Source organism: Nanorana parkeri, unplaced genomic scaffold (genome assembly GCF_000935625.1).
Source record: "Nanorana parkeri isolate BGI_ZX_2015 unplaced genomic scaffold, ASM93562v1 scaffold2786, whole genome shotgun sequence".
NCBI classification, from domain to species: domain Eukaryota; kingdom Metazoa; phylum Chordata; class Amphibia; order Anura; family Dicroglossidae; genus Nanorana; species Nanorana parkeri.
Window position 1 is genome coordinate 88,494 of NW_017309054.1, and position 11,840 is coordinate 100,333.

Genomic DNA, 11,840 nt, shown 5'->3' on the forward strand with positions numbered 1-11,840 from the left:
ACCTATTACAGCAATGGAAGGGTCGCTGATCAGGTGTAAGGTACATTGGAGACAGGTGGGGGTTGGGTGGGGGTTGCCCCACAAAATAGAACCAGACTAGCCCACCCTCCGCCAGGGATAGCTTGTATGTGTGTGTATTATGAATGTTGCCAATACGATGCCCTAAATTGAATATATAACTAATGGACACTTTCATCTGAATTTTTAAATCTTCTGTATTAGGCTCCACATAGTCCTCGTGTTTACAATGACCCTTCTTATTTCTACTGTAGAGTGTATGAGATGCTCCTGTTCGAATGAAGTGCCGAGTAGAGAGGAAACTCGTTATAAGGTGTTTAATGTATCTACAAGAATAAAGTAGATGTTATTATGGACATCAGAGCTCTCTTGTCTGCTTCATAGAAGGATTCCAGAATACCCGCACCTCTGGAACATGAGCACTTCGGGAAACCTTTTTAGCAGAACTCTTATCCTACCAACCACTCCTGACACAGCCCACCCTGGTGGACTAAGGTCCAGTCTCCTGTATGCATTGAGTGCAACCATCTACCGAAACAAAGATCTGCCTGAAGACAAAATGTTCTCCATAAGCTTATTATTGTACTATATGTTCCTATTGTGGCTATGAAAACCTAAACAAAAATACACAGATAGAGAGGGTGGATATTACCAGCGAGGACACATATGTTTACAATTCACAATTATATATTGATGAAACTGATGCCCTACACTAGTTAAAGCCTCTTATTATCAGTAGGGTATAGTAGCAGAAAAAAAAAATATTTTAAAATGTCTACAAACTTAACAAGACAACCTCTAACATCACAACGAAAATCAGAAACATTCTCCATGGTTTTGAACCAAGCCCTCAATGTCCCATGAGAAGCGTAAAGCACGTCTTCTGGGAACAAAGCAATGTTAAGAAGATGAAGCACACATCTCCACCATCCTTCTCCTTAGTTGGGGGTTTCCAATTATCACAACCATGGATCGAGTTGTGGGATATGATATAAAAACAGCCCAAAAGATTGAGTCTCGAATTCCCGCACTCTGAAATGACGTTGCCAGTAAGCCAGTAACAGTCAGAAAGAACGATAAGTCAAGTACCACACAAAGAACCATAATGGCAGCTGCCTGAATGTGGCCAACAAGCTGAGGGGACGAGCTGAACTGAAGAGCGTTGCTCCTGATCCTCCAGACGTGTCTCATGAGGGATCCCACGCTGAGCACAATGCAAGTGAATGTTATAGCAAAAGGCAAACAGCAACCACACATTATGTGAAACACACTATAATAAATATTAATAGTAGGAATGTAACCTGCCCCCCTCGTGTCTTTTGTCCCATTCTCAGGATTGTTTAATTGGAGCGCCCAAACAAAAGGGACATTTATAGCAAGACAAATGGCGGCAGAAATCAGCAGGAGCTGAGTAGTATACCCAGAGATAAGCCGTTTCACCCATCTGAAGAATGAAAAGGTAAAGTCAAACAGTTTGACACAGTAATAGGTTGAGAGAATGGCCAACTGCCAAAATGTAGCCTCAATCAGGAAAAAATCTATAACAAAGAGACAGAAGAAGACCTCTCTGGGCACTACCATATGACTCTCCATATAGAATACTATGGGACTCAGTGTGACAACCCACTGCAGGCTGGTGCTGGTGAATGCCATACTGAGTAGGATCTGATCACACACCTTCAGACCCTTCTTCCTGCACCAGTCCTTTAAATATATACTCATCACAAAGGAGTTGAAGATGGTTCCAATGGTACAAAAAACAGCCGGGAGGAGAGTGACCCACAGAGACCACTTCATGTTGGCTTCTCCTTCTTCTGTGTCTTCTCTGATGAGCAACTCTGTGTGAGCTGAGCAGAATGCAAATGTCCTCAGTATTTGGTGTCATTGTTTTTTCTGCAGGAACATTAACTATGTCAGAAGCTTCTTTGTTACTTAAGAGCCAGGAATCACATGTTTGGTTGGTTTATATTTTTATGTTAAATGCTAAAATAATATATTCAGGAGATTATTACAACTGAACATTATTTATTATGTCATTTTTGGTGTCACCCCTCCAGTGATTCTGGTAAGATTCATGATCAAATGTTCCCCAAAGCCAACTTCGCTCATGAGCTCCTGAGACAAAATATTTTATTCTCCGTTTAAAGGGTGTGACGTGGCTTGTTCCGGATATTTAGGTGAGGTTCATTTATATTAGCTTAGCATCCCTTGTCTCCTGCTCCTGCATGGAACTTGATGGGATCAGAGAGCCTGCAACTCATGGAGCACTGAGAGGAGGAAGCCTGCAGGAGCAAGGGGCGTAAGTTAAACTGTTTTTAATGCTACCCTATGAAAAGCAGCCATGTAACCCCTGCGTTGTCAGGGGAACACACTGCAAGGGTGATTTTATAAGTTACCCCAAGTTCAGCTTTCATTTGGCCTACTCATCTGACCTGATAATATGGGGAAATGTTACTGAAATCTCATGATTTCCCCAAAAATTTCTGGGACATTAAAACCTGCAATTGCACTTATCCCTAGAACCAAAAAAGACTATTGCAACTCCTTCCTCATTGGTCTTCCACTACAAAGGGTCCTCCCCCCTTCTATCATGAATGCAGCTGCCAGACTCATCCACCTGACCAACCGCTCAGTGTCTGCAACCCCCCCTCTGCCAATCCCCGCACTGGCTTCCATCCTCCGCCCCCCCCTCTGTCAATCCCTGCACTGGCTTTCAATCATGGTGACTTATTTTTTTCAATGTTCTGTCCGGTTATTTCAAAGGCAGAAAAAGATAAAGCAAACTAGGACAAAATACACATTTTCCAATGAGATGAAGATCTGCTTTTATTTTAAAATCTCTCTAGACACCAAAATAATATTTGTACAGAGTGCGAGGTTTTAGGGTATGAGTTTTTTATATTTACACTACAAAGTACTCAGAGACAACATGAACAAAACCAAAAAGTATATTTCATATGAACACCATAAAAAAGACTAGGCCCTCAAACACCACGCCCTGCCACATGTGGATGTGGCCTCAGAAAAAAATTATTTGGGATTTACTAGATGCGTCCTAGTTTACACTCTGAAATGTGCTATATACATTCTAAGTTGCACTCTGGGGATGTTCTAGATACGTCCGAGGTCACAATCTGGAATATACTAGATACGTCCTAGGTCACACTCTGGAATATACTAGATACGTCCTAGGTCACACTCTGAAATGTGCTATATACATTTTAAGTTGCACTCTGGGGATGTTCTAGATTGGTCCGAGGTCACAATCTGGAATATACTTTATACGTTCTAGTTTGCAATCTGAAATGTACTAGATACATCCTAAGTCACACTTTGGGATGCACTAGATACTTTTAAAATGTCTATAAACTTAAGACAACCTCTAACATCACAACGAAAATCAGAAACATTCTCCATGGTTTTGAACCAAGCCCTCAACGTCCCAAGAGAAGCGTAAAGCACGTCTTCTGAGAACAAAGCAATGTTAAGAAGATGAAGCACACATTTCCACCATCCTTCTCCTTAGTTGGGGGTTTCCAATTATCACAACCATGGATCGAGTTGTGGGATATGATATAAAAACGGCCCAATGGATTGAGTCTCTAATTTCCCCACTCTGAAATGACGTTGCCAGTACACTTGTAACTGTCCTAAAGAAAGATAAGTCAAGTACCATACAAAGAACCATAATGGCAGCTGCCTGAATGTGGCCACCAAGCTGAGGGGACGAGCTGAACTGAAGAGCGTTGCTCCTGATCCTCCAGACGTGTCTCATGAGGGATCCCACGCTGAGCACAATGCAAGTGAATGTTATAGCAAAAGGAAAACAGCAGCAAGTTATTTTAAACACACTATAATAAATATTAATAGTAGAAATGAAATCTGCCCCCCTCGTGTCTTCTGTCACATTCTCAGGATTTTCTAATTGGAGCGCCCAAACAAAAGGGACATTTATAGCAAGACAAATGGCGGCAGAAATCAGCAGGAGCTGAGTAGTATACCCAGAGATAAGCCGTTTCACCCATCTGAAGAATGAAAAGGTAAAGTCAAACAGTTTGACACAGTAATAGGTTGAGAGAATGGCCAACTGCCAAAATGTAGCCTCAATCAGGAAAAAATCTATAACAAAGAGACAGAAGAAGACCTCTCTGGGCACTACCATATGACTCTCCATATAGAATACTATGGGACTCAGTGTGACAACCCACTGCAGGCTGGTGCTGGTGAATGCCATACTGAGTAGGATCTGATCACACACCTTCAGACCCTTCTTCCTGCACCAGTCCTTTAAATATATTCTCATCACAAAGTAGTTCAAGATGGTTCCAATGGTACAAAAACCAGCCGGCAGGAGAGAGACCCACAGAGACCACTTCATGTTGGCTTCTCCTTCTTCTGTGTCTTCTCTGATGAGCAACTCTGTGTGAGCTGAGCAGAATGCAAATGTCCTCAGTATTTGGTGTCATTGTTTTTTCTGCAGGAACATTAGCAATGTCAGAAGCTTCTTTGTTATTAAAGAGCCAGGAATCACATGTTTGGTTGGTTTACATTTTTATGTTAAATGCTAAATTATATATTCAGGAGATTATTACAACTGAACATTATTCCGAATGAAAATATCCCAAATCATTGTGATTGTTCCACAGATTTCCAGATTGTTCCCAAAGTTCTACAACCAACTTTCTTGGTGCAGCTACAGTCTCTGCAATGTGACATTGTCTGTTAGAGGAAATATGGTTTAATTAGAAGGACGTTGTCACGATCTGGGATGGGGCTCGGAGTCCAGCAGCTGAAGCAGCAGGCAATTGGTGGTATAACAGGCCGGGTTCGGTACACAAGCAGAGGGTAGTAGAGGAGGAGCAGGCAGAAGCGTAGTCAGCGAACAAGCCAAGGTCAGGAGCCAAAGGTATCAGGTATGTAGCAGGAGACGGTGAGAGTAGTCGGTGAATCAGCAGCCAAAGGTCGGTACACGGGAAGCAGTATGAGTAGATAGTAGCACAGAGGGAGCAGGAAGCAAGATAATGTCAGGATCACAATAATCTGGCAAACAGGAAGTGCAGAGGCGTGGCAAGGAGTTCAGAGTTCAGCAGAGATTAGGTATAACTGAGGATTACACAGGAGATCAGGCAAGGAGCTATCCAAGGTTCTAAGGTGGCTCAGCAGGTAGAACCACCGCCAGCTACAGCAGAGGCCCTGGGTTCAGATCCGGTTCCGGACAGACATATCATCATTATTACCCAAATGAGTGGGGGGTGCACCATTAGGGAATTTGGACATGAAAAAAAAGACCTGGGGGTGCTCATAGATCACAGATTTGGCACTAGTAAGCAATGTCAAGCAGCAGCCAGCAAAGCAAACAGGATACTGCCGGGCATTAAAAGAGGAATTGTAGGAAGGGATCAAAGATAAATACTTCCATTTTATAAACCATTGGTTCGGCCCCATCTTGAGTATTCTGTGCAGTTCCTGTCGCTGAATCTCAGGAGGGACTTCAGGCTATTGCCTGCTATATACTGGCAGCGCCGCAGCTGGGACACATCCCGACAATACTGTCGAGATCCACCCCGTTGGCTGTTTGAAAGCTTTGAAAAGGAAAGAGAGACGCTGATTGGTTGCCATTGCCAACTGCTCCAGATTCTGTCTGCTCCAATTTTGATGAATTCTCCCAATGTGTCGGGAAGATATTTGTCTGTGACTTCCACAATATCTTGGATAAGAACCAGAGACAGTTCATCAGGGCCCACAGGGCAAGAGGGGCCCATCAGAAGGATATTAGTGTTAAGGTCATGGCTGTAGAGACTCAATGAATAGATTGGTGCTATAAAAGGTGATGTGTCTCAGTAACCGGAGACAAATGGGAGGATTTTGCTGGAAGTAATAATGTTATGTGTTGTGATGTGGTGGGGACAGAATGTATGAACAATGGTCAGTGCAGGGGCGTCCCGAGCGGTGTCACCCCGCTGAGACATCATCGCGCACACGCGGCAGTACTCTGATACCTGCCGGCGGCCAACTTGGTGATGGACGCTGGCAGAGGGAGGAGGAGACAGCCACCCGGCAGGATAAGGTGTGCCGCCAGGTCCCCTCCTCTCTCCTGATACTGTCGGGCGTTCGGTCCATGACCGGGTGCCCGACTTTTCAGAGGGGCGTCACCCCTCCAATTTTTTCACCCGGGTGCGAGCCGCACCCTCCTTGTGACACCACTGGGTCAGTGTCAATTAGTATTGAGCCAAGTGATTCTGGTAAGATTCATGATCAAATGTTCCCCAAAGACAACTTCGCTCATGAGCTCCTGAGACAAAATATTTTATTCTCCGTTTAAAGGGTGTGACGTGGCTTGTTCCGGATATTTAGGTGAGGTTCATTTATATTAGCTTAGCATCCCTTGTCTCCTGCTCCTGCATGGAACTTGATGGGATCAGAGAGCCTGCAACTCATGGAGCACTGAGAGGAGGAAGCCTGCAGGAGCAAGGGGCGTAAGTTAAACTGTTTTTAATGCTACCCTATGAAAAGCAGCCATGTAACCCCTGCGTTGTCAGGGGAACACACTGCAAGGGTGATTTTATAGTTTACCCCAAGTTCAGCTTTTATTTGGCCTACCAACCGCTCAGTGTCTGCAACCCCTCTCTGTCAATCCCTGCACTGGCTTCCATCCCCCACCCCCCTCTGCTGATCCCTGCACTGGCTTCCATCCCCCACCCCCAAGAATACGGCCACCACAGTAGCTGAGGACTTCCAGCCTGCAGAAGAGGACCTTTGCCACAGTAGAAGAGGACCTCCACTAGAGTAGAAGAGGACTTCCATCACAGTAGCTGAGGACTTCCATCCTTCAAAAGAGGACCTTTGCCACAGCAGAAGAATACCTCCACCACAGTAGCTGAGGACTTCCATCTTGCAGAAGAGGACCTTTGCCACAGTAGAAGAGGACCTCCACTACAGTAGAAGAGGACTTCCAACACAGTAGCTGAGGACTTCCATCCTACAAAAGAGGACCTTTGCCACAGTAGCTGAGGACTTCCATCCTGCAGAAGAGGACCTTTGCCACATTAGAAGAATACCACCACCACAGTAGCTGAGGACTTCCATCCTGCAGAAGAGGACCTTTGCCACAGTAGAAGAATACCTCCACCACAGTAGCTGAGGACTTCCATCTTGCAGAAGAGGACCTTTGCCACAGTAGAAGAGGACCTCCACTACAGTAGAAGAGGACTTCCAACACAGTAGCTGAGGACTTCCATCCTACAAAAGAGGACCTTTGCCACAGTAGCTGAGGACTTCCATCCTGCAGAAGAGGACCTTTGCCACAGTAGAAGATGACCTCCACCACTGTAGAAGAGGACTTCCATCCTGCAGAGGGACAGACATAACCCACCTTAATAGTTCTTAATAGTTAATTGTCTCCTTATCCTTAGACTGCTTGAGGTGGTCCACGTCCACATCTCCTGCTCACATCTTTTCCCTATGGATCTCAGTTTAGCTTCCACATATTCATTTAAGGTGACTTTTTTTTTTTCAATTCAAGTAATTCAATGTTCTGTCCGGTTATTTCAAAGGCAGAAAAAGATAAAGCAAACTAGGACAAAATACACATTTTCCAATGAGATGAAGATCTGCTTTTATTTTAAAATCTCTCTAGACACCAAAATAATATTTGTACAGAGTGCAAGGTTTTAGGGTATGAGTATTTTATGTGCACACTACAAAGTACTCAGAGACAACATGAACAAAACCAAAAAGTATATTTCATATGAACACCATAAAAAAGACTAGGCCCTCAAACACCACGCCCTGCCACATGTGGATGTGGCCTCAGAAAAAATTACTTTGGGATTTACTAGATGCGTCCTAGGTTACACTCTGGAATATACTAGATGCGTCCTAGGTCACACTCTGGAGTATACTAGATGCGTCCTAGGTCACACTCTGGAATATACTAGATGCGTCCTAGGTCACACTCTGGCATGTACTAGATACGTCCTACGTCACACTCTGGGATGCACTGGATGCATCCTAATTTGCACTCTGGGAATACTAAGTAGGTTCTAGGTTGCACTCTGGGTTGTAGATATTCTTGTAGATCTAAACATGTACCAGCTTACAGTTTGTGGGCTTTCACAGAGCGTTATGTATTAAAATGTCATATATAAACATATTTATGGTAGTAGCCTGTTTGTTAACCTTGTTACACCCGGACTCCATTTTTGGTATACATTTTTAAGGACTGCAATAAGTAAAAAAAAAATACAAGCTGAAAATGTGGCATTTGATTCATTTGGTTATTCTTTGCCAGCGTAAATATTCCAGAATTGTTATTGCTGAGCGGATTCATTGTATTAAGTTCCACTCACGTTGGTCTTGGGGTTGGGGGGGGTTGTATTAGTTTCAGGAATCATTCATTTTGTGTGAGATCAGTGCACACTGTAAATGTTATATTTATAACCGGTACAAAAGTTCTAAGGATGCACATTTTTTAAGATGAACACAAGTGGGTTCCAGTCATTTACAGGTCTATTCACGAAAGGGTGAAGAGTTTGGAAAAGGCCGGAGAAGTGAACAATCTAGGACAACATCGCTGAACTGGGAAAATTCTCCAATTCATCTCACTTTCCAGTTCAGTTATGTTGTCCTAGATTGTTCACTTCTCCGGCCGTCTCCAAACTCTTCACCCTTCTGTGAATAGCCCTGATAGTGAATAAATATAATAAATATCAGATCACTCCTCTAGTTTGCCGGCTGCATATACTGAACATTGTATAATTCAAGGAAGGATGTTACTTTCCTTTATCTACAGACTGTTTGGAGTGAAGCCCTTTCTTAGAGAGCTTCACTTATCAAAGATACAAACTTACGGGGCTTTATTTGGTTCCTTTTCAGGCTTCAGACTGTTCTAAAAATTGTTCTGAACCCTTCATATTTATACGTATGAAGAGCTATGAAGAGGAGGAATGAAATACAACCATAAGAAAAATTCAGCTACTTCTCCTTGACACTACCGAGTGGTGAGTCTCTTGTCAAGGGTTAGATTATATGGAAAGACATCTGCAGGAACCTAACTTTGGCTTTCTGAAGAGTAAGGTGAGGGCCTGTAGTGGCCAGAAGCTATAATAAATGACCACAACTATCAACTTCAAAAAATCAGCGTGAATCACCAATCGCCAATTCAGAACTACATTAGATAAGTAAAATGAGACGTTCAGTAACAGGAGCAGAGTCATGATTTTGGCAGCATTGATATGAGCCTTTACATTAGTGTTATTGAGGGTGGGTGAGAGCCGGATTCTACGCACATGACCTACAAGAGAGGTGACCGTGAATCCTAAAGACAACAAAATGAGTAGAAACGGTCCCGTCATAATTAAGGTAAACATATTGATTATGAAAAGCATATTCTCCATGAGGGTATCGCTGGGTTTACGGCAGTAGATGGTGCCATTATCAACATTCTCCATGGGAACAAAGGGAAAAATAACACAGATCTGTAGGATCAGTGAAATTGTGGAGACCAGAAAGGTTCCTGCAATCAAACGAGGAAGCATCATCAAAAACTTTGACTTGAGAGCAATGAGGAGTCGATGATGGAAGGGAACAATCTTGACGCAGTAGAAGACGCATAGCCAAGCCGTCATAGACAAGCTGCAGAAGACGACGAAGCTATATATTATAAGAATTCCAACTGAACAAAGATTCAGGCTCTGGTACATAGAGTTCCAGATATAAGATGACAAATCAACACCAAATTGTAAACCTGAGTATACCGTACAGGACATTCCCATGAAGAACACAATGAGGTCTTGAGATCTTTGGAATCCATCTTTGTGCCATGCTCTGAAGCTGGAAAAAGTTACAAGTAAGTTGAGAAATATTCCAGAACATGGAATGAGGACGTTAGAAGCCATTGTAGCAATGTTCTCAGCCTTCATTGTGGGAATCTCAGGAGGGATTGGGTGCTTCCGTTCACTTCTGGACGACGTCTTCAATAAATATAGAACCGTCTTCGGTAGTGTTCTCCCCTCTCAGTGTTTGCTTCTCTTGGCTCTTTCACACCTTTCACAGGTTCTTTCAGACAACCAGTGCACGCTACATCCGTCTACCTTTAGTTTTGCAAACCTTTACATACATTAAGGAACGGGGCTTAAGGGATTTATGATGTGTCGTACATGTAAATCATTGTCCTTCCCTGCGAGGGAAGGAGAGGATATCATTTACAGGATTTAAATATATGATTCAGAAGTCTTCATTCTCAATTATTTTTACCACTAATGCAGGGAAAACCAGTTTTTACATAAAGTTATTATCAGCGTTAACCTTTATGTTAGCTTTTTTTCAGCAAGACGGAATGGAGGTTGATTAGGCATGGGGCATGGGTCATGTTAATTGAACAATTATATACAGTTGGAGCTCCAGTGGAAACAAAGGATACAATGTTGCAGGAAGGAAGGAGACTTCACAATCTGCCATTTCCAGGGTAAATGTTCTCTTATGTCATTGTGATTGTAATGAAGAGTATCCAGGGCGTTGCTGCCTTCTCCAGACTATCAAACCCTATAGGACGAGCAGAAAGTGCACCTATATCTACATGTGATAACTTCATAAAGCATTTATTAAAAATTACAACAACGGGTAACTAACCAAACTCACAAATGTTTTTTCAATTAATAATGTTGTCAATTAAATTAGAATCCATGAAGAAACCTGCTCAGTCCTCACTGCATGCAAAAAATCCCAGTAGTAGATCCCTTTAGACCCTTGGTTCTCAACTGGTGGGTCTTGACCCAAAAGTGGAACAGCAAAAAGTTTCCAGGCACACTCACCAGCCAGCATGCAAAAAAACCTGTCTAACCAGTAATGTTAAAAACAGAGGTTTCTGCAGAAAATGTGAAAGCCGCGCAGCCATGTCAAGGCACCTCCATATAGTGCGGTCCTAACTCTAAACTTTTAGAGTTTCCATCTTGGAGCACATGGGGCAAAAGATTAAATTGGGTGCAGGTTTGTCAGGAGGAAGCCCAACCTCCCTTAAAGGCAAAGGTACGCACAAGGGACTCAGCACATCACAACGGCAGCTGAGACCCCCCCATGCGTCACTGCACCAAATCAGTCAAGCGAACCTGCACCCAATTTAATCTTTTGCCCCATGTGCTCCAAGATGGAGACTCTCATAGTTTAGAGCTAGGACCGCACTATATAGAGGAGCCTTGACGTGGCTGCGCGGCTTTAACATTTTCTGCAGAAGACGTGTATCTAAACCTCTGCTTTTAACCTTAGTGGTTAGACAGGTTTTTTTTTGCATGCTGGCTGGTGAGTGTGCCTGGAAACTTTTTGCTGTTTTACTGTTTGAAGCCCTTCCGTGTGCACCTTGCTGTAAAGCTGGTAACAAATTGATGAGTGTGTTTGCCATTTGTTTTGCTTGATTGACCCAAAAGTGTGTCACAACCTCATGTTCAGTGGGTCACCGTGTGCCTTCCACTTTTCTAGGTGAGAGGCTCCTCTGCCACCCCCTAGTGCAGCACTGTTAGTTCTCTTGCCAAGCAGCCATTCGAAATATGCTGCCTGATGCCGAGTGTCAGCTTGAGGTGGGATGAGGCTGGAGAGAGAGACCTCCAGCACTTCTAAAACACTGTTGGCTTCTTTGATGACCCAAGCAATCTTAGATTCAATATATGAAGATAGATGTTCAGCAGATTTAGAACATGAAAATGACTTCATCTCCGAGGGCTGTCCACTGATGGAGTACATGGGGAGAAGAGGACCCTGCACATAATGTGACCAGCCAGAAGACATTGGAAAAAGCTAAGTATGTTAAAAAAAAAGCTTAACATATAAAC

At 43.3% G+C, this 11,840-nt stretch overlaps 2 protein-coding genes across 2 annotated transcripts; both read right to left on the reverse strand.

The window, feature by feature from the left end:
* Positions 1 to 918: 918 nt before the first annotated feature.
* LOC108802307 (taste receptor type 2 member 39-like) lies at positions 919 to 1,815 on the reverse strand. The gene has a single exon (XM_018574175.1). The coding sequence runs from the start codon at positions 1,813 to 1,815 to the stop codon at positions 919 to 921; it is 897 nt and encodes a 298-aa protein (XP_018429677.1).
* Positions 1,816 to 2,216: 401 nt separating this feature from the next.
* Positions 2,217 to 4,396, reverse strand: LOC108802309 (taste receptor type 2 member 60-like). Its single transcript, XM_018574176.1, has 2 exons — positions 3,692 to 4,396; positions 2,217 to 2,300 (listed from the first exon to the last, which is right to left on the reverse strand). Exons 1-2 carry the CDS (start codon positions 4,394 to 4,396, stop codon positions 2,217 to 2,219), a joined length of 789 nt encoding a protein of 262 aa, XP_018429678.1.
* Between the last annotated feature and the right edge of the window lie 7,444 nt (positions 4,397 to 11,840).

Bases quoted from the DNA above. Each gene is read 5' to 3' on its own strand.
- LOC108802307 (XM_018574175.1), bottom strand. From the start codon at position 1,815: ATGAAGTGGTCTCTGTGGGTCACTCTCCTCCCGGCTGTTTTTTGTACC.
- LOC108802309 (XM_018574176.1), bottom strand. From the start codon at position 4,396: ATGAAGTGGTCTCTGTGGGTCTCTCTCCTGCCGGCTGGTTTTTGTACC. The intron at 2,301-3,691 runs GTACTTGACTTA...TTGCTCCTGCAG, and splicing joins CCATTATGGTTCTTTGTATG to GCTTCCTCCTCTCAGTGCTC.